Source organism: Lepidochelys kempii, chromosome 1, assembly GCF_965140285.1.
Source record: "Lepidochelys kempii isolate rLepKem1 chromosome 1, rLepKem1.hap1, whole genome shotgun sequence".
NCBI lineage: Eukaryota > Metazoa > Chordata > Testudines > Cheloniidae > Lepidochelys > Lepidochelys kempii.
In genome coordinates, this window is record NC_136380.1 from 51,205,544 (window position 1) to 51,228,600 (window position 23,057).

The window sequence follows — 23,057 nt, forward strand, 5'->3', positions numbered from 1 at the left end:
TGTATTTGGTGATGTACATTTATTGGTAAGGATCTTTCTTTTGTCTTATTTAATTTAAATAATGACCTGTGTAGAAAATAGTTTAAATTACTTTGGATGACTCATTGCATTTTTAATGTTAACGATATTCCTCGTTGAGATTAATATTTTTATTTTGGTTAATTGAAAACATACTGACTGCATCAGATAGCAGTATTGAGAGCATGTGGAGTACTTAGCTTGATTAAATATGACATTCTTCATTCACTGATAGGAAAAAAAAAACAGCCAAAGGATTTACAGTGTATGATCCTATATCTTAAAATTGTTGCATGCTAAAATTTGTCTGTACCTTTAATCTAGGAATTTGTGTAATGTTCTAATACAAAAATTTCCAATAAAAATCACTTTTCTTGTACAATTTTTCAGGAATCATAGTAAGATATTGCAAATGAGAAATAAAATTGAATAAGTTAAAACATTAACTTTACTGTCAATCACAATGTTTCATAAGTGATCAACCATCCAGCAGGTTTCAGTGAGGTGAATATCAAATCTCAAATACAGTAGTAGTAAAGTGTGTTATCTGTTGAAATAATATCCCCATGGTTAACTTTATCGTACACTTTTGATCTTAGTCTGTGCATAATACTAGTCCTTGTACATGGGAAGAACTAGAAATAGTGCAGTATGATGGTTTAATTAATTAATAGTGCAGTATGATGGTTTAATTAGTGCAGTATGATGGTTTAGTGCAGTATGATAGTTAAAACATTTGTTTTGTTTTCATTATGGGCTGAATATCACTGTCTATTGTAGAAATATAATTCTGCAGAAATTAGAAATGTCCCAGCTCAACTAGCTGATCAAGGTGATGATAAACAGAATTAATGTGTTGATAGTACTATGTAATCAGGCCTCTTTCCTTATTCCTGAGGTTGGTAAACTGCTGTAGTGGAATCTAGCAGGGTATATGAAAAAAGCAAAACTAACAGGTTGCTTCTTGTAACACCCTGTTTTCAGTTGTTTATAATGTAGCTAAACTTTAACTATTTAGGTTGAAATTTTCTATCCCAAGTACCTGCCTATGGCTTAATTTTGTTGGGTTATTTCAGCAAATGGTTCTGAAGAATGTGGCTAGGGGAAAATAAGTTATTTTATCTGTGTTAACAAACAATCAATCTTGCTCTGGCATCAAGAGAGTGCCTTTTCTTGTGTGAAAATCCACCCAAATTTGGTTGAAAGCCTTTGAAAATCTCAGCTCACAAATGCTCAATAGAAACTCGCTAGTGTTTGGCAGCATACTACTACTCTGTGGTAGTAGTTTATCTCTCTATCTCTGTAGGTTTTCTCTGGCTGTTGTCTGTTGACTTGCAAGTGTCTCCTGTTCCTTTGGATTACTTGTCACTTGTGTGAGCTAGATGACAGTGCCCCCTTCATGATTCCTTTAGTCCGTTCTTTCTGGTATCTTTCTAATGGCTGAAACCTCATCGGGGTGCCTGTCTCCACGCCTTGTAGGTTTGACTGACCTGTTATACTCTGGTTCCTGTTTTTTCTGATTGTTGGCCATCTTCTCTTTGTGGTATCTCCATCTTTCCGGCTGCAACAGGTCTCCCTTCATTGGTATCAGGGTTTTGATCCTTTGTCCTATAGTTGCTTCACTGGATGGCATTGGTACCTTTGTAATGCGGTATTCTTGTGTGCCAAAAATGCTAATGACAAGAAACAGTCTTGTTTAACAGTATCTTAGCTGTTTTCGGAGCTGATTACATTATCATTAATCTGTGTGTATGCTCTGGAGGTGGTGTTTTGGTCAAATTCCTGGAATTTTTCTCTGGGAAATTGGGATCTGTTGGTGAATACTCTGGAATGCATATTTCACAAAGTGGGCCTTCGGTTTGCCAATCACTGACTTGCTTTTTGTATCAGGCAGGGCATTGTCCTCCCCAAAAATTGAATAGTAGTCCACTGTAATCAAGTACTGCTTTTCTTTGAAGGTAAATAAGTTTATTTCCACCTATTCCCATGGTCAGGAGGGCAGCTCATGTGGGAACAGTCTCTTTCAGCTGGCAGTTATCACACAACTGGAAGGTGTCAAGGAGCAGAGTTGTATATTCATTCCCAGCCAGTAAACACACACTCAAGGCCATCTAAGACAGCTGTAAATAGCCGGGTATGACACACGTATTTTTTTGGACATCCTTATGTAATTAGGTGGGGAGAGAGCTCTGTGTCCTCAAAATGTAAGTCCATCCTGCATGCTCAGATTGGTGATACTGGGTATGTATGCCCTGCTAAGGGTGTCAGGTACCAGTAATCTTCCTGGACAATATCTGATCTACTCTGGTAGTACTTAAGGGCAGGGGCATCTGTTACCTTTTGTTTCAACAAATCAAATGCTTGCTGTTGGGGACCAGGCAAATGAGACATGCAATTGACATTTTGTCTCATTGCATGTACTTCTGGGGGTGTTATGCCTGCTTGGGCTTTTATCATTTCTCTTGAGGCTTCTGCTGCTTGCCTGATGTCTAAGCAGCTATCTAATGTGAGATCACCTTCATGGAACAACCACTTCCACAGGTGTTGGTCTCAAGTCCTGCAGAAAGTCCTGTCCTGAATCAGGGAGTCCATCAAGTCCCCAAAATTACACATAACGGCCAGTGTGTGTAAGGCTGTATAGGAATCAATCCTCTCTCCTTTGCATTGATTTCTAGAGAAAAAAGTTTTGCTCGTCAGGTTTTATTTTCTGCTTTGGGGAGCAATATGTCTCCCGGACTCCTAGGACTGCTGAGAGGCTTGAGGTAATGTTGAGCTTCAGAATGCTGCTGCCTTACTGCCCAGTAAGGTAAAATAAAGTTTTACTTGCCTGCTGTTGTCATCCTTTTGCATGGCGAGGTCTACATACAGCACAAACTTCTCCTTCCTCTGGGTTCATCATTGGGCTAGAAATCCAGGGCTCCAGGGTGCTTCAGACTAAGTTCCATGGCTCATGGTGCCAGGTGCTGCACTTCAGAGATCTCACAGCTCTGCCCTGCCACCGTGTTTCATTCACACAGAGAGACACTGAATGCAGATTAAGTAGCACTTTATTAAACCCTGTGCACTGCTGTGTCTATGTGGCTGAGTTGCTTCCAACCTAACTCTCCACTTTTCCCAGTTCCACTTATGTCCCATCAATGATGGTCCATCCATGGAATGTGGGCCCTCTGACTCTCTAGTTCCAGTGATCATAATACATGACCAGAACAAACTGTCGGGGCCAGAGGCAGATGGGGTCAGGCTTACAGGGACAGAAGCAGAGGGGTTTGGAACCACTAGAATACACTCCCCTCAGAACCTAGAATGGGATTTAGGATTCCTGAGTGTCAGCATTCCTCTGCTGTCAGCAAATACCTGTGAAACCTGCTGACAAATATGTGCCTTATAGTAGCTGACCCATATAAAGGATAACAGCCCTCTACTGCTATCAGTGACTGTTAGCTTGTGGTATGTGCTGTGGATCTAAAGGTTCCACGTGATGGAATTTCTTTTATTTCGGTTTCCTTTTTTAAAAACCAAGGAAATTCCATCCATAAAACTACATTAGAAGAACATTAAGATTGCGAAGTCATAAGTTAGAAAAGGTCCTAACTCTGTGATTGCAGAGCCATTGGCCATTATCTTTGAAAACTCGTGGTGAACGGGGGAAGTCCCGGATGACTGGAAAAAGGCTACTGTCGTGCCAATCTTTAAAAAAGGGAAGAAGAAGGATCCTGGGAACTACAGGCTAATCAGCCTCACCTCAGTCCCCAGAAAAATCATGGAGCAGGTCCTCAAAGAATCAATCCTGAAGCACTTACATGAGAGGAAAGTGATCAGGAACAGTCAGCATGGATTCACCAAGGGAAGGTCATGCCTGACTAATCTAATCGCTTTTGACATGGTCTCCCACAGTATTCTTGTCAGCAAGTTAAAGTAGTATGGGCTGGATGAATGCACTATAAGGTGGGTAGAAAGTTGGCTAGATTGTCGGGCTCAACGGGTAGTGATCAATGGCTCCATGTCTAGTTGGCAGCCGGTGTCAAGTGGAGTGCCCCAAGGGTCAGTCCTGGGGCCGGTTTTGTTCAATATCTTCATAAATGATCTGGAGGATGGTGTGGATTGCACCCTCAGCAAATTTGCGGATGATACTAAACTAGGAGGAGTGGTAGATACGCTGGAGGGCAGGGATAGGATACAGAGGGACCTAGACAAATTGGAGAATTGGGCCAAAAGAAATCTGATGAGGTTCAATAAGGAGAAGTGCAGGGTCCTGCAGTTAGATCGGAAGCACCCAATGCACAGCTACAGACTAGGGACCGAATGGCTAGGCAGCAGTTCTGCGGAAAAGGACCTAGGAGTGACAGTGGACGAGAAGCTGGATATGAGTCAGCAGTGTGCCCTTGTTGCCAAGAAGGCCAATGGAATTTTGGGATGTATAAGTAGGGGCATAGCGAGCAGATCAAGGGACATGATCGTCCCCCTCTATTCGACATTGGTGAGGCCTCATCTGGAGTACTGTGTCCAGTTTTGGGCCCCACACTACAAGAAGGATGTGGATAAATTGGAAAGAGTCCAGCGAAGGGCAACAAAAATGATTGGGGGTCTGGAACACATGAGTTATGAGGAGAGGCTGAGGGAACTGGGATGGTTTATTCTGCAGAAGAGAAGAATGAGGGGGGATTTGATAGCTGCTTTCAACTACCTGAGAGGTGGTTCCAGAGAGGATGGTTCTAGACTATTCTCAGTGGTAGAAGAGGACAGGACAAGGAGTAATGGTCTCAAGTTGCAGTGGGGGAGGTTTAGATTGGATATTAGGAAAAACTTTTTCACTAGGAGGGTGGTGAAACACTGGAATGCGTTACCTAGGGAGGTGGTGGAATCTCCTTCCTTAGAAGTTTTTAAGGTCAGGCTTGACAAAGCCCTGGCTGGGATGATTTAATTGGTGATTGGTCCTGCTTTGAGCAGGGGTTTGGACTAGATGACCTCCTGAGGTCACTTCCAACCCTGATATTCTATGATTCTATGATTTTCTGATCACCATCAATCCTGTGCACTCAATGAAGCATGGGTCCCGTGGAAAAGAATAACATGTGATCATGTAACTAAAGGCTATGATAATTCAGATGCACAAGGAGGCCAGACTGCACAAAGAACTTTAATTCTGGATTTTCCTAACTTCAACAGTTTGACTTTGCAATTTAACACTCTTTTCACTTAGTTGTTGTGAATGTAATATATGAAACTTCTGTGAATCCCTTCTAGTTTTTCAGCAGAATTTATAAATAATCCTTTAAATGTTACTTGCAAAGGAAAATATAATGATGCCCTTTTGCTGCTTTTTGTTTTACAAAATAGGCTTGAAATGTTTTTGTCCCTTCCTTTTTTTCCACTCTAGATATGCTAGTTCTTGACTTTCCTTGTTTGTGCTGGAGGACTGAAGAGTGGCAGAAGTGCAAATAAATGAGAAGGGGGAGGATTTTTTTATTTGGATTGGTTAAAATATTTTTATTTAAACAAGAAACATCTACAGTTTTTAATGCTAAGTGTTTATGAATGATTGGGAGAAAGGTTCTTTGTGAAATTTTAAAAACCTCCGTGTCTTCAATTGAGGGCTCTTAGTACAGTTCCTTAGTTCTCTGCCTAAAACAGAGAACAACATGTGAAATTCTATTTCAACAGTACAAAGAAGTTGAATAAATATTAACCTTCCCTCCCCACAATTTCTAAAAATTAGAGCTGAGCAAATAATTGATTTTTGGTTTGGCAGTTGAACTGAAAAATCCAGAGAAAAGGTCAGTTAGTTTCAAATCAAAACTGACCTTTTTTAAATCACTGAAACAAAAAAAAGTCCCAATTAAATGACATGATTTGAGTGTTACAGTTCAGAAAAAAAAATTAGACACATTATTCACTGAATTTGACCCAAATTTGTGAATAGCTTCAGTGCTCTGAAAAATCAATTTTTTGGCAAATTTACTATTCACCAAAAAAAATTTGCCCAGCTCTACTCATAATCTCTCAACCTCTTCAGACTTTCATTATACATCATTAAAAGCTAGTCTGCATAAACAGATTTCACCCCTTTCCAGTGCAGCGTGATCTGATGCCTCTCCCAAACTGCTATACAAATACCTTATATGCATATTATTAAAATTGCAAATGTACCCTATTCCTGGTGCTTGTCTTCATTAATAAAGAAAACACAAATAAGAGAACCCAAGATTAGAAGCAATGATGCCTGGGGAGAAGGTTGAAGCTAGAGTTCTTCCCTTGGGAGACCTCAGCTCACACCCTCCATCCCTTTTCTCGTGGAGCCATTCCCACCGCTTGTTCCCATAAGGATTAATGGCGTTTTGGCTTGCATAAGGCAGTAGATCCCATTTAACCTTTTCTGAGCAGGATCAACATATGCGACAGTGTGGGATATTTTAGGAAAACACTGCTATTCTATTAAATTTACCTTTTAAAATTTTTAAGTGTCCTTGTATATGCGTTTTTCTTCTTCTTCTTTTTCTTTTAAATTCAACCTAGATAACTTGAATAGAAACCAGTATGAGAGCAGCTCTCTCTGCAAGTATGGGGAAAGGGCCACACCTTGTGAAGACATGGAACCTCTCCATGAGCCAACATCACAGATTTATGCCATTTGCTCTAGTGCAATATAAGTAGTCAGAGTGTTTACTGTGTACATACAGTGAGTCTCTTCCCTCATGATACTAACAAACAATATAGATAACAAAGTATTGTTATGTACAAGCATTTATTGCATTTCTTTCCCTCCCTTGATGATGATTCCGAGTGTGGATCTTACGGGAGCTCCAGGTTATGATCACTTCCTTCGGGCAAAAGCTTCCTGTCTGCTGTTGTCAGAAGCCTGACAAAATGCGAGAGATGTTTAGTTTGTGTGTGTCTGGCTTTCAAGCAGTGATCTAAAACATTAATTCTCTTTTGAACCAGTGTAAACATCGTAAACCAGTAGGCAGCACAGATCTTAAACTTATTAAATAAAATGGGTTTGTTTGAATCTAAACCTTTTTGAAATTCAGGGCATTGAATTCTGAATAAAATGTTCATAGAACCTGCTGCAAACAGTAATAGGGAGTGTTCATGCTAGATCTCACTAAGTTGTTCTGGTCTCTGGTTCCAATATAATGAAAAAGTCCAAATGGGTTGTAAGATCCTAAAATGTTGTTGGAGAATCATGGTTTTCCTCTCTACTCATCCTCAATCATTTCTTTTCATTTGTTTTTTTTTTTCTCAGCAGGTAAGTATTTAATTTAAAAACAAATACAAAACAAAACTCACCTTTTCAATTAGTAGTATTTTAACAAGATTATGAGAGGGCTTGTTTTAAAATAAGAGACTAGCTGTGTGAATTCAGGGCTTCTTTCCTTGATCTGTCATCCATATCTTTCCTACTTTCCTTTCCCTGGTTGAGCCCTTATTTCTCCTCAAGTAGTAAGTCAAAATGTTTCTTGTAATTTCAGTTTAAATTGCATTTTTCTTTCCATTTTTCAATGATATCAGATTGAAGTGGTTAGAAGTTTAGATTTCTGGTAAACTTTAAACTGGATAACAAGTTTCCTAGTGCTCAGAAGCAGTAGATATTAGAGTAATAAGAAGCTACTGAAATTACTTTCAAGAATTATATAAAAAATCTATAATAATTTACAGTGACAAAAATGGTGTAGAGTTTTGCCATTTCTCTGTGTCTAAATACACCTTATTTAGGTCTCTAAGTGCTATCAAAATGTAAGGGGCAAATAATAATATGAAACTATCTGCCATGCTTATAGTTGCAAAACCTAGAAATTCGGCAACTTATTAAAAAAAAACACCCCCAAATATATGGGTTTTTGCTCCATAAACATGTATTTTTACAAAACTAAAGGGTATAGCATTTTTTTCTGTATAGGAAGAGATTTCATGTGGCGGTAAAACTTAAAAATATGTCAAAAGCTGGAATGCAACTGTTTTGTGAAATCAATAAAAAGGCAAATGTAGATTTGCTCAATATGTAAAACACTGCTTTTGACACTGGGGGAGGGGCAATGAACAGGATACTTTCATGATTTGTACATTTAAAGAAATTGTCCCATTTTTTAAAGAGACATACTCCCTTTTTCTCAGGCAGATGTTTGTGAGGTAATCTAACTATGCTTATTAACTGATAAGTGAGGTCTAGGTAGCATTATCAGCAAAAGTTAGCTGCATTACATGAAGAATAGCTGTATATTTGTAAGAAAGCACAATTTATGGGGTGGGGGTGAGGAGCCTCCTAACAAACTCTTTGTTTGCTACTAGCCTGGACATCAGTGGACTCGGATAGCATTCCACCAGTCCCCTGATCTAATTATTACATTCAACACTTGCTGGGAGGGTGTAAATGGGAGAAGTTGAGGAGGACAGAAAGTGATAAAAATGTTGCACATTTTGAAATGCAGTTGGTTATATGCAGTTTGAGCAATGTGAATTTTGATTTGCCTTCGGAACAGATTATTTAATATAAATGATGCTTTTAGAAATCATTATATTGAAATTCAAGCTTCATTACTTTCATGGTAATAATTTCTAACACTTTTGTTTTATTTTTATGTATACTGTGTTTTACCACTAGTTGCCTTCCCACAGCTGTCAAATGATTATAGCATGCTAAAGTATTAAGTCAAGTAAAGCTGACAGCTTGTTGCAGAAGAAAATGAATGTATCTTTTCATGCTTGGTCAGTTTGACAGTGTTGCCAGAAAACATGGTTTTTAATCAAATAAGAATCACAATATATTTAAGAGTAATACAGATTTCCAGTCTTCCCTTAACTTTGAAAATCATTATTCTTGAAATCTGGCACTTGGAAAATTGTTATTTTTTTTAAATTTTTGTAAGTAGTTTTTCACATCGGTAGCTCTTTGGAATGTGTTACTGTCTGTTAGTTAATGAAGCATGGGATGCATGCTGTTTTATAAAAAACCCTTTCTATTAAATCAAAAAGATATTTGTAGAAGCTGTGGGAAGTATATATGTATAAGCTCTTCCATTAAAATATTTTCTTTGGGCTTGCTAGACATGTAGTGTAATTGGTAAAAAGTCAAAGAAGCAAGATTAAGAACGTACGGAAATCGATTGAAAGCACAAGAACCCATACAGTGTGTAAGCAGTTTTTAATATCTTTGGCAATCCTGAATGGTATCACTGAAAAAATTATCTTTGTTTAACATGGATTGCCAGTATAACAAAGTAAGAGTTTGGTTTGGAAAAAAAGATTCACAAATAAAGAACAAGTAATACAAATAATTTCTAGATCATTAAACTTTTATTATCCTAAATAAAATGTGGAAGAATTGAAATGTCCTGTACTTTGGAAGATGTATATTGCATTACTGTTAATATTAACAGATTTATATCTGCTTTTTGTGATGCATTTTCTGAAGCATAGATTAATTGCAACCTGTTAAAACATTAATGCTGCTGCCAAGAAGAATAAATGATACCAGATAAATGAACAAAATGACATACTAATGGTAAAATGTAGTAAATACTTTGATCTGTTCATTTAGGGTGAAAATATGATTCCTAACCCTATCCCGGTTTTACATTACTAATGGTAATAAAAATCAAGATATAAACTTGTGGCTTAAATGTATGAAAACATTTTGAAAACAGCAGAAAATACAAAATATAGTTTAATGATAAATTCTGTATTGCTTGCCTGCCCTTCCTTCATATAATACAACAAACAGATCTTGTGATGTGCAATTTTTATTATTCATTTAAAATGTACACTTTTCAAGTCACTTTTTTTTTTTCCAGAGTACTTTCAAATTTAAATCTGAGAGTGACATTCATCTGGCTGAGCACCACAAACAAGTTCTATATGATGGGAAACTTGCAAGTAGTATTGCCTTTACTTACAATGCTAAGGCTACTGATGCTCAACTATGCCTTGAATCCTCACCAAAGGAAAACCCTTCAATTTTTGTACACTCTCCACATGCTCTTATGCTTCAGGTTCGTTTATACTGGTTCTTTATTTTCATGTTTTTGTTAATGGAGCTTACAGCAATACAGGCTCCCAAAATGTGATTGAGGGTCTGTTTCTAATTAGTATTGTTATTATCTTTTAGTGTGTATAGTCTTTCCTAGGTATCCATTAGCCCCTTTGACACCTCATCTAACTGAGGCTGAGTCATTTTCTCCATTTATCCCATGGATTTCTCCATTTAACCCATGGATTTCCTTTCCTTTTGTACTGGCTAACATTTCTGTATCTTTCCTTCAGCATGAAGGACCGCAAACACTGCCGCTTCTATGGCTATCATCAACTATATAACCTATTAATTGTTTGATGTGCATTGTTTAGCAAGATGTATGTAACTATACTTCTCCAGAAGTATCTTGTGTGTAGGCCAAACTCTGCTAACACAAAAAATTCTGCAGTCTCTACCCAATTGACGTCATTTGAATGATGATACGGTATGCTGCTGCCATTGCTGTTTTCATTTAGCATTGCTTTAGTTCTAGATTAACATTTGTTTGTTTTTAAATGAGTAGCTATCATTCTCACCTAGCTACTTTTTCACTTGTTCTCTTCAGCCAAAATTATTAATGAGTCATTAAAGAAATGTGTGTATTACACAATGAACAGTAGCTTGTCAAATTATATGTTGAGGGCTATCAGTTTAATGCTTGCCTTATTTTCCATCCCAGTCAATTTGGACAAAACATATAGGTAACGAAACCAAGCAGTCTGAATAGGTCCAGTTTCACATTAAAATTGACCAACTAAAGCATTCTATGGTTAAATTATTTTTTATAGGGCTGTGGATTAATCACAGTTAACTCATGCAATTAACTCCAAGAAATTAATCACGATTAATCTCAGTTTTAATTGCACTGTTAAACAATACAATACCATTTGAAATTTATTAAATATTTTTGGATGTTTTTCTATATTTTCAAATATATTGATTTCAATTACAACACAGAATACAAAGTGTAAACTGCTCACTTTATATTATTATTTTATTACAAATATTTGCATTGTAAAATGATAAACAGAAGAAATAGTATTTTTCAATTCACCTCATACAAGTACTGTAGTGCAATGTAGTTATTGTGAAAGTGCAACTTACAAATGTAGATTTTTTTTGTTACAAAACTGCACTCAAAATCAAAACAATGTAAAACTTTAGACCCTACAAGTCCACTCAGTCCTACTTCTCGTTCAGCCAATTGCCAAGACAAACACATTTGTTTACATTTATGGGAGATAATGCTGCCCGCTTCTTATTTACAATGTCACCTGAAAGCAAGAACAGGTGTTCGTATGGGGCTTTTGTAGTCAGCATTGCAAGGTATTTACATGCCAGATATGGTAACATTCGTATGCCCTTTCCTATTTTGGCCACCATTCCAGAGGACATGCTTCTGTGCAGATGACATTCGTTAAAAAAAATGCATTAATAAAATTGTTGACTGAACTCCTTGGGGGAGAATTGTATGTCCCGTGCTCTGTTTTACCCACATTCTGCCATATATTTCATGTTATAGCAGTCTCGGATGATGACCTAGCACACAATCATTTTAAGAACACTTTCACTGCAGATTTGACAAAATGCAAAGAAGGTACCAATATGAGATTTCTAAAGATAGCTACTTCACTCGACCCAAGGGTTTAGAATCTGAAGTGCCTTCCAAAATCTGAGAGGGGCAAGGTGTGGAGCATGCTGTCAGATGTATTAAAAGAGCAACCCTCCAATGCGGAAACTACAGAACACGAATCACCAAAAAAAGAAAGGTTTCAGAGTAGCAGCCATGTTAGTCTGTATCCACAAAAAGAAAAGGAGTACTTGTGGCACCTTAGAGACTAACAAATTGATGTGAGCATAAGCTTTTGTGAGCTACAGCTCACTTCATCGGATGCATGCAGTGGAAAATACAGTGGGGAGATTTATATACACAACTCTGTTGAGCTGTAGCTCACGAAAGCTTATGCTCAAATAAATTTGTTAGTCTCTAAGGTGCCACAAGTACTCCTTTTCTTTTTGCAAAAAAAGAAAAACAACTTCTGCTGGTGGCATCTGACTCAGATAATGAAAATGAACATGCGTTGGTCTGCACTGCTTTGGATTGTTTTTGAGAAGAACCCATCATCAGCATGGACACGTCCTCTGGAATGGTGGCTGAAGCATGAAAGGACACATTAATCTTTAGCGCATCTGGCATGTAAATATATTGTGACACCGGCTACAACAGTGCCATACGAACACCTGTTCTCACTTTCAGGTGACATTGTGAACAAGAAGCGGGCAGCATTATCTCCTGAAAATGTAAATAAACGTGTTTCTCTGAACGATTGGCTGACCAAGAAATACGACTGAGTAGGCTCTAAAGTTTTACATTATTTTATTTTTGAATGCAGTTTTTTTGTACATAATTTTACATTTGTAAGTTCAACTTTCATGATAGTATTTCAGTTCACCTCATACAAGTACTGTATTGCAATCTCTATTTGTTTTTTTTACAGTGCACATATTTGTAATAAAAAAAATATAAGGTGAGCAGCGCACACTTTGTATTCTGTGTTGTAATTGAAATAATATATTTGAAAATGTAGAAAACATCCAAAACTATTTAAATAAATAGTATTCTAATATTGTTTAACAATGCGATTAATTGTGCTTAATTTTTTTAACTGCTCAACAGCCCTAATTTTTAATAACACCTTTTGTGGCAAAATGGCCACAGGGACCTTACAGTATACATTACTTGTAAAGACTGTGTGTGAAACATAACTTTTTGGTGTTTTACATATTTGGATGGCTTGAAGTTATGAAAAGAGTTTATCTTTATAGCATTTAGACTAAATTGACAGAAAATAAAAAGCACAGTAAATCTTTTGTCTTTGAAGTGCCACTAGTGACTAATTTTTAGTTATTAGACATTTATGGTACAATGTGATAATGGCAAATACAAACTAACATTGAGAACCTTTCTTTGTTTTTTAATATAGGATGTGAAAGCTATAGTAACCCACTCAATTCACAGTGCAATTCATTCGATTGGAGGGATTCAGGTTCTTTTTCCTCTCTTTGCCCAGTTAGACAATCGACAACTAAATGACAGTCAAATGGAAACAACTGTCTGGTAAGCATATTACAAGCAATTTACATAAAGTATGCTAGCAGTGTTTTTCTTTCTCTTGTGGTAATTTGGTTAATATAAATGCTGTGACTTGTGTGCACTCTTCTTTATGTTTTCGTGCTAGAAACAGAAACTTTTTAAATGGTGTTTACCACTGACTTCTGTTTTTCCCTGGAAGTGCTCCACCCCTTCCCTGCCCCTTCCCCCGAGGCCCCACCCTCGCTCCGCCTCTTCCCATCCCTGCTCCAATCCCTCTCCCAAAGCCCCCAGCACTTGCTGCTCTCCGCCCTCCCCCAGCTGCCAAACAGCTGTGACTGGTTTGTGCTGAGCACCCACTATTTTTTTCCCATGGGTGTGAGAGTCCCAGAGCACCCAGAGTTGGCACCTAAAGCATTTACTGTGGTACTGTATAATATCGTGCTGAAGAATGCTTTTAAACTAAAGGAAATTCCATAGGAAAATGAAACTAATGTGGTTCAATCTACCAGGGGTGCACGTACAAATATGTATATTTTGTTATTGGCGTAGATCTTGCTTAATTAAAATTCTCCTTTAGTTGGTGTACTATCCCAAATTAACAAAGGGCATGGCTGTGGTGAATAAATCTGTTGGAGAAGACTGCACATGCTGCATCAGGATAGAGATGGGGACCCTGGTCTATTAGCCATAGGCACAGCTCTGAGTTATCCAGAATGATGGTTGTGGCTCAGTGCATATCATTGGTGTTGAAGGGCTTCAGCTGTTTGTCAGATCTGTGCTGTCTGACTAAGTGTACTTTGAGAATTGTCTCTGTGTTTCCCCAGGTGTAAGATATGTACAAAGGGCATGCTAATCTTTAAGAATCTTCTAGAAAACAGTGTCTTTCTGGGTGGGTAGGAGCACTCCCTCCTATGGATTTCATAGAGTATCAGCATTGGAAGGGACCTCAGGAGGTCATCTACTCCAACTCCCTGCTCAAAGCAGGACCGATCCCCAATTAAATCATCCCAGCCAGGGCTTTGTCAAGCTTGACCTTAAAAACTTCTAAGGAAGGAGATTCCACCACCTCCCTAGGTAACGCATTCCAGTGTTTCACCCCCCTCCTAGTGAAAAAGTTTTTCCTAATATCCAACCTAAATCTCCACCACTGCAACTTGAGACCATTACTCCTTGTTCTGTCATCTGCTACCACTGAGAACAGTCTAGAGCCATCCTCTTGGGAACCCCCTTTCCGGTAGTTGAAAGCAGCTTTCAAATCCCCCCTCATTCTTCTCTTCCGTAGACTAAACATCTCCAGATTTGAATGTTTAGAGTCTGCACAAGGGCTGTACAACTCAAACCTCTTTCCAGGGATAGTCATTGGCATAGGGGCCTTCTTCCCCTGGCGAGAACATTGGCCAGTTTTTTTAAAATCAATCATTTTGTGTATTTTATTGTAATTAATAGCTGTGAGTAATTTCTAGTCATTTTAGATTGTTATTTAGGAAGTGTATAAATTGTTACATTTTATGCTCTGTTGTGTTTTTAATTCTTAGACACAGAAAATGCACTTCAAGATTAGAATACATGGGAAATCAGACTTGCAGTTACTTGCAAGTTCAGCGGTATTTTTGAAAGAGTGGTTAACTGAAGAATGGTTAAACTAGTATTAAAGTAACACCAAACTTTTGACAGATAGAATGTGGAAAATCTTAAATTTTGTATTCATTTCAGTTGTAAGATAAATGTCCTATATTTCATTATATTTTTAGCAGCAAGTCCAGTGAGGTGATATAGTGGCAAATTGTCTGCTTCCTTTATAGTGACTTAAGCACCTTTCACTTGAATTGGGTATTTAAACAGAAATGATTTCCAAAAACAGTCTTGAAAATTCCTATATTCAATGTGTATATTTTCCAGTACATAGATATAAGTTAATCATTGGATTTTCCCTGAAATAACTATCCTCTATTTGTACCCCAGTGGTACTGATTTCCCCCCTGCTCCAATTCCTCCACGTTTTACCCAGATAGGGTAGTTGTGTACTTCCATAGGTGGAATACTCACTCATTGCTAATATAGATTTAATTATGTGCTTTTCACATGTTTAATTTTACTTTGTAGTTTGTAAATGCAGAAGTGAAAAATGCTTGGTTTGAAGTAACTGAAGGGAGTATGCATTTATCTGTGAACTTAATAGCATTGAAATAAACAAAATGACGCATTCTAGTTTTAGGAAGCTTTATATATGACAAAACCACTTTATATTCAATTTATTAAACTTGTTTTGTAGACTGTAAAATAATAAATTGCCCTGACTCTTCTGTTTGAAGCACTTAAGTGAGATTATAATGTGTATTTTAGAAAACCCTCTTTCACTCTGTGGTTTCCCTATTGAAAACACTAAATCCAGTTTAAAATGCACATAGCCGTTTATGGAGTTCGTGGAACTTTAACGAGAAAGTTATTTGCTCTACTTGAATAAGGCAATAAATTCCTTTTTTTAAAGATATTGACGTTCTTATTGAATCAGATTATTTAATTTCTAATCAGAATCTGGAACCCGTCACACTAAACACTATGCAAACATACTGTACCAAGATGCAGTCCTTTTTCTGAATACCAAATAATAAAAAAGATACAAACAGATGACAGATTGCGGAAAGAGATGGAACAAAAATGATCAAGCTGGTGATTGTTACACACTGTAAATCCAATGATTATCTTTTTATTTTACTTTCTTATGGGATAGAGGTGGAACGAGGATTATGGTAGGATAGTGGAGTTAAAATAAACAAGGATGTAGGAAAATGAAAGGGGAGAAGGGACATTGAGGAGAAGGGGAAAGGTGCTAGGGGAGAAGGATGTGGAGGCATAGACATTAGGGAGACTAAGGCTTGCTGTGTGGAAGTATTGTGATGGAGAGGAGAAGATCCTTTAACTATATATTTTTTGTTAACTTTCCTTCTTTTCTATTTTGTAAAGTTTAGCTTTTTGCTATTTTTTCAAAATTTTAGAATTGATTTTTCTTAATTCAATTTTTAATCTTTGCCTATTTTCTGTTTAAACATAAATGTAATCATTACCTTGTCTGTCCTATGTAAATTTATAAAGAGAGATTATTACAATATGTTTTAACAAAATTGCATTCCAGTTCTTTCAAACAAAACAGTTAAGCTCCATCTTCATAAAAAGCAATTAGGCCAGAACATAAAATGTATTATCTCCCTGCAGAAAGTAAGTCCAAATGACTTTTGATGTCACAAGGTCAGTTGGTTTGTGAAGACCGGCTACTATTGCTGTCACCTCTCTCTCTGGGTGGGGGGCAAATTGGGTGACTCTTTCGTAAGTCGACCCCTAGAATAACTGTGATATCTCTTGCCTTTTATGTGGCTGGGAGGCCTGATGCTCCAAAATAAATATTGTAGGCTTCCAACCTTTTTTCCCTTTTATTTTCTCAAATAATCAAAATCTGTTTAATGAATTCAAGTCTTCTGAAATGTGTTTTTCTAGATTTAAAGGGCTGTGTAAAGATTTATGGTCCCAACAAGGTGCCTACATTAAATTTTATTCTCTTTGACATGCTGATACCTTAATTTCCTCCAAAATGATAGATTTAGTATTTAAAAAAATTACTGTGTTGGGCAACCCCATGGCCTGCTGATATTCTTGCTGAGTTTGTTGTTATCCTATAGCTCTGTCTTGTTTGTTCCATTCCAGCAGGCCAAGTAATGAAATATCCAACAATCTTGCTGTCTAAACACTGTAGAGATTCTTGTACTTATCTGCTTGGAGAAGAGAGCAGCAGAACAACGTGATCTGCAGTCTACACTAAACTTAGTTGTTGGTCTAATTTTAGACCATCCATCCTTGTGTCCCTTTCAGAAGGGGGAACTTGGATGCTAACAATTTCTTCTTTTCCTCTTGCTTCCCAAAGATAGTAGTTTTTGTAGAAAATTCTGCAGCTTCAGTCAGAGATATTTATCTAACAACAAGAGAGGTATTATACCTACATGTGTTGTGGTACAGCTGCAGATCCTTTTGATAATGTATATTGGGATTACAATATCAGAGGATTAACATTGTTCAGCAGTGGTCTTATATTTGTGTCACTGTTGGTATTAATGCAGGTGTACTTCTCATCTCATCTGACATTAATATTGAATTTGACAGTGTATGAAGTGTAATCTTCTATGCTAACTCAATTCCTGTGCAAATCGTAGGTGACACATGCTAATTCAGATGATTTTTCTGGTTTTGCTGATAATGATTCAGTACATCTGGAGAAAAATCCTGAAAGAAGTAAGAGGATTTAAATTGTTTGGTAGACCAGATTAGAGTTAAAGCATTTAGAAGCAAAATAAGACTGGGACCCAATCTTTCATACACTTATTCTAGAAATGACAATACAGGATTACAGACTACATACTTTAGACAGAGGAAATCAAGAAGAATCAGAAAGATATCACATATGTAGGAAGTAAATACAATAACTAAAGCTGTTAACATTTTCAAAATACTGATTTTAGACAAAGTAGAGATTAAATTGTTTCAAAAAAATAAAATAAAATTCATCCCCTTTTTCAACCACCTCTAGTAATAGCATTTTTCTGTATTTTTAGCTCAGTCAGTCCAGATTGAAAGGATGTTGTCTGCCTCTTGAGAGAGAAGTGTGAATGAAAAAAAATGACAGCCTTGCATCCATGTTTCTGTTCTTTCTTTATCTCCACCTCTGAATAGTTTTCAGTGTCTGCCTTGCCTTCATCAATCAAATACCTTGCAGTATCAGTTTTCAGAGTAACAGCCGTGTTAGTCTGTATTCGCAAAAAGAAAAGGAGTACTTGTGGCACCTTAGAGACTAACCAATTTATTTGAGCATAAGCTTTCGTGAGCTACAGCTCATTTCATCGGATGCAGTTGATAGACTTCCACTCCATACGGCTAAATGCAGTGCCTTGCATAATGAAGGTTTCAGAGTAACAGCCGTGTTAGTCTGTATTCGCAAAAAGAAAAGGAAAAGCTTATGCTCAAATAAATTGGTTAGTCTCTAAGGTGCCACAAGTACTCCTTTTCTTTTTGCAGTATCAGTGATTTTTCTAGTCTTTTTGTGTTTGTTTTTTCTTTGTTCCTATCTTCAGTTTGAAGTTATATCTCATGTATTGGATAGCTGAATTTAGGCTCACAGGAAGAACAAAATGGGGAGGATTGAAGATAGTTTGCATGTCAAACTTTTACCATAGGTTTCTTTCTTTTAATCTGCTAGTTTACAGCAACACTGTTAAGAGCATACTTGTTCTGATCTGGGTAATATGTTCCGCTCATTGATGTGGTAATGGAAATAATGAGAGACACACACAGCAGTATGATTAAATATGGAGGCCAGAACTTTATTTATAACTATTACCTTTCCTGGGGTAACCACCCCAAAGTACCTGACAGGGTTGTTCCATTGCATCAGAGCCCTTCATATTTTATGACTAACGTGTTTTAGAAGGCATGATTAAATCTGAACAAGTCTATTTAATTAGCTGAACAAAAGGATGCTTCCAGATATGCACAGCAGGATGCCTTCAACTTTAGAGTCCTGATACAATTCTATTTTGCACTCTAAGTGGGTAATTTTCCCAACCTGCACTACAAACACAATCAACACAGTAAGTAAGGTCCAAATAAGACCTCTTCCTGTGGTTTGATCTTATTAACGAAGAAATGAACAATACGGTAATGAAGATCAGCTTAAACTTTCTCCCTCTGGCATGATTACTTCTAAAGTGATGAGTCACCAATTCAGTGAGTCAGCAAAACTCATTTAACCCTTTCCAAACAGCAATGACTCTTGTTGAAAAAGTGAGATGTTACAGGCTTCTACCGGTTTGTTACCTTCTTTATAATTATCCCCAAATCACAGACGTTCATCAATATTGTATTTGTCAGTGGATTGGAAAAGTTAACTCCAGGTAGTTTAGTAAATTTCTTTGTCAAAACTGAACACAGCTTTTAGGTGTAGGACTATATATATTTTTCCTTTGTATTTTCTCTCTTTATGTCTAGCAAATACTAGTGAATATATTAACTTTTGATACAATAGATCAGTTGGTGCTTTTGTGTCCTCTGGGTATTATGAAATGTGAATGGGATCAGTTTTTAATGAATCCTCTCTGAAGTTAATACAGAATGTTGCAGTTTTCCATCTTTCCACATCTCCTGCTCAATGTACATGTCACGCTGCTAGTGGAGACTGAGAGACCTTTGTAACAGCACTTCCTTCTGTTTCCATCAAACCTAACTTCGATAATTTTCTTACATCCAACTGCCTAAATTATGTACAGTCCCAGGGGACAGTTAGCTAACTTAAATGTGTGTAGGAAATGCTGGTGGGCAGGGGAAAAATAGAAGAATTTAGGCACAACATGACTTTTCTCTATTAAGGAATATTTTCTGTTTTGTCTCAATGGCACACCCTCTCAAGCTGTTATAGAATCAATGTCCATAGAATCTCTGAAAGCAACAGTGGCCAAAGTTTCTTTTAGCATCTTTGGTTGATTTGTGGACTTAAAACTCTCCCTCACTAATACAGACCGTGCCATGTTTATCCATTGCTTCATTATCTCTGCAATGTATTATTATTACAAACTTCCCCTCTACTTCCCTCCCCGCCCAGATTTCTATTGAAGCATTTGTTGTTTGAAATGAATAAACGATGTGTCTGTTAGGTGATTTGGTTTGTAAGAGACATAGTGATATTTCAGCCCATTTAGGAGCCAATTCTCCAATTAATCAAGTGTTTTGGATCCATAAAGCAATAATAAATTGCTCTCAAAGGGGGAAACAACATTCATTTTAGAGTTTATTAAAAAGAGTTGCCTATTGTTCATTGATTCTCTCAGTCTAGACCATACAGCTGGGATCTTCAAATGTTACAAATGAATTGTCTTTATACGTGAACATGTTTCGGAGTCTCTGACTAGGCAACTTGAAGGAACTATACAAGAAGCTATTTTGATTGAATTGCATGTCACAAGCAAGGTTATTGCTTTTTTTGTTTTTTAAGAATGAGCATTCTCACATTCTGGAATTATGAAGCCAATTATCCAAAATCTGTTCTTTTTATGACTGTAAGCTATCAAACTATCCATCTTCTGTTCAAAGGGTGGAATTGCTAAGTAGCTTTTCAGAAAAGATTTCAACAGAAAATGATTTACACACAATAGGGATTAATATTAAATCATGTTTCTGAATGAAGGAGATCAGTTTATAGAGAAGTTAGATAATTAATGTACTGACTTTGTAATGCATGTGCCAAAACAAATTATGTTGTGCCTAAATTATATAGGAAAAATAGCCAACAAGTGCAAGTATAAGGAATATTTTTGTCTCCCTGTTGAGCCCAAAAGTTATTCCCATAGCACATACATTTTCTGATAAATAGCTTTTAATCAGAAGGGTGAAGATTTCTTACCCTTCCAAGAGTACGCTCATTGGCAAATTTGTGAAAAAAAAGTTTGTAGTAGATTATTAATGTAACCAGTTCAGGTATTTATCATGATAAAGTACATATAATCCCTGAGAGACTATCATCTCCATTACTTGCTAATTCTAGAATAAGAGGTGTAGCATCATCCATTGAAAAGTGTGGCAATTTTGTGCTGTGGATTGAAAAGTACTGCTGGAAACATATTCTGATGTCCTGAGATCACCACATTTTTCATCAGAAATTACAGTATCTGTTTTCTTCTGTATTCGTTTACATGCATACTTGCCATTGTGTATATCCTATATTTTAGCTGTTGTGCAGGCAACCTGATGTGTTCTAGATGGGACATGGTATAGAGGAGATGTAGGAATGGGCTGAAGTATCCTTTATATTTGCCTTTGTATCTAAGGGAGTTGGAAATAGGCAAGAATGGAGAGAAATTTCATATGGCAGTGCACAGAATTTTGCAGGTTTAATGTGATCCCTGCAGCAATCCAGTGCATTTTGGTTACTGGTAAGTTTGTTAAATTCTGTTTGAAAAATCTTCATCTTGGAAGATGGCCTTCTAAACAATATTACTTCCATTATGTCAACAGTAACCATTTTTAAAGCTTCTTTAGGGGCCTAATCCTCTGATGAGATGATCCTTACCTTCTCGAACAAGACCCTTAGAATTTAGTGTCAGAGAGAGTGATTCTTGTTTGTTCTAGTACTATCTATATGCTTGGTTGGGAAGTCCGTCTCAATAGATGTTAAAGTGGAACTTACGGGTTGGGGGGGGGCAGGGTTTGAAAGGAAGTAACTTTCAGATTTGTGTAATTGTTAGATTCTTCAGGTGGGCAGATTAAACTTTCTGTAGTGTAAAACATACATGTTAAATAATGTACAGTGTATAAAAGAGGAGAGGCCTGTCTCCGTCCTCTTTTCTTTTTAATTAATATTTTGTACAGGAGCTCTTATTTAATGTAGTCTCTCTCTTTCTCAAGCCAATGACTAATAGGTGTATGCAAGACTTCCACAACAAACTCAGGCCAAGCATGTAATTTTTCTGTCCTTTCCTTTAATCATTTCATTTCTATGCTGTATGTGTAATGGCAGTTTAAAAGCAAGTATTTGTGAAGTGACTTTACAGATCTTTCTTATATCATTTGAGATGTTAGGCACCCCTTAATAGCTCTGTGTTCTGTTTAGTAATATACATAAACCATTTTTTCTCTAGTTATGTTTAACTGTGAGGCTAAATGTAGTCAATTCTGTTGTGTCTTATACAGTATTTCCCCCAAATTTCTTGATGGTTATATCTTTAGGTGAATGTGAGATGGCTCTGTTTAACCTCTAATTTCTCTGGTACTTGTCATTTTCATTATTTTAGGTTTACAGGGGCCCATTAACATGTTCTCTCTCAAAGATTTGATTATACTGTATATGGTACTAATGGCTTTCCCCTATAAAATACCATATCCATTTATTGTGGTGGTTGTGGTATATATTTATATTACGGTAATGCTGAGAGGCCTCATATGAGACTACGGCCCCATTGTTCTAATGACAGTATGAATATACAGTAAGAGTAAGTCTTTATCAGTGAGCTTACAGTCAATATAGACAAGACAAACAAATGGTTAGAGGAAAAGAGAAGTGAAGTAACTTTGCCCAGGATCACATAGTAGGTCACTGGCAGAACTGGGAAAAACCCAAGTATTCTGAATCACAGTTTAGCCCCATATGAAATAGTCCATCAACCATTATAATTTCTTATAATAATTTCTAATTTTTATATCAATCCTATTCATGATTATAATTCTAGGACCTAATCTCACAATGATTTATGCTTTTCCTTAACTTTGCACACATAGTGAGCAATCCTGTTGAAGTAAAGGGGACTATTCACAGTGCATGGTATTAAGTACAGTATAAAATCTATGCAGGATTGGTATATTAGGTTGTGAATAGGTTAAACAATTATATTTCTAACTGTAGGTCAATCTGAAATGTTGTATATGTCATTTTTATGCAAAACACATTTTGCCTCACCTGAGCTTCTAGAGAGTAAAGTTGTTCGTTATAGATATACTTAATAAAATACAGTGCTTTTCTATCAGGATAAAATATAAAGCTGATAAATTTAACCTGATTTGAAATGAATGACAGTTATGATAGACTGATTTCATTACAAGATTTTGTAATCGGACATTGTCTGTGTTCTTTACTCCTGACAATTCGTAGAGAATAGTGTGTGTGGTTTTATACTGATTATTGTGACCATACAATAATAAAGCAAGACAAGACACTATATCCTGTTCACAGCATACATTCTGACTACACTGTGTACTTTCATCTCAGCGCTGCTCCCCAGAAATACTGCTTCCTGTTTCCCTCATCATGTTGATAATTTTTTTGGTGCTAACCAGGATTACCTGGTCTCAAAATGTATTCAGAAATAAAAAGTTGTGTTTGAGGAGGAGTAGAACCTTTGGCTGGTTAGT

At 36.8% G+C, this 23,057-nt stretch overlaps 1 protein-coding gene across 6 annotated transcripts in view; it reads left to right on the forward strand.

The window, feature by feature from the left end:
- The window catches only part of NBEA (neurobeachin), an 848,497-nt gene that overhangs the window by 242,343 nt on the left and 583,097 nt on the right, over positions 1-23,057 (forward strand). For all 6 annotated transcript variants that reach the window (XM_073341812.2, XM_073341823.2, XM_073341834.2 and 3 more), the window contains exons 9-10: positions 9,807-10,004; positions 13,009-13,142. In XM_073341812.2, coding sequence (XP_073197913.1) covers positions 9,807-10,004; positions 13,009-13,142 — 332 coding nt within the window. The remainder of the gene's footprint in view (positions 1-9,806; positions 10,005-13,008; positions 13,143-23,057) is intronic.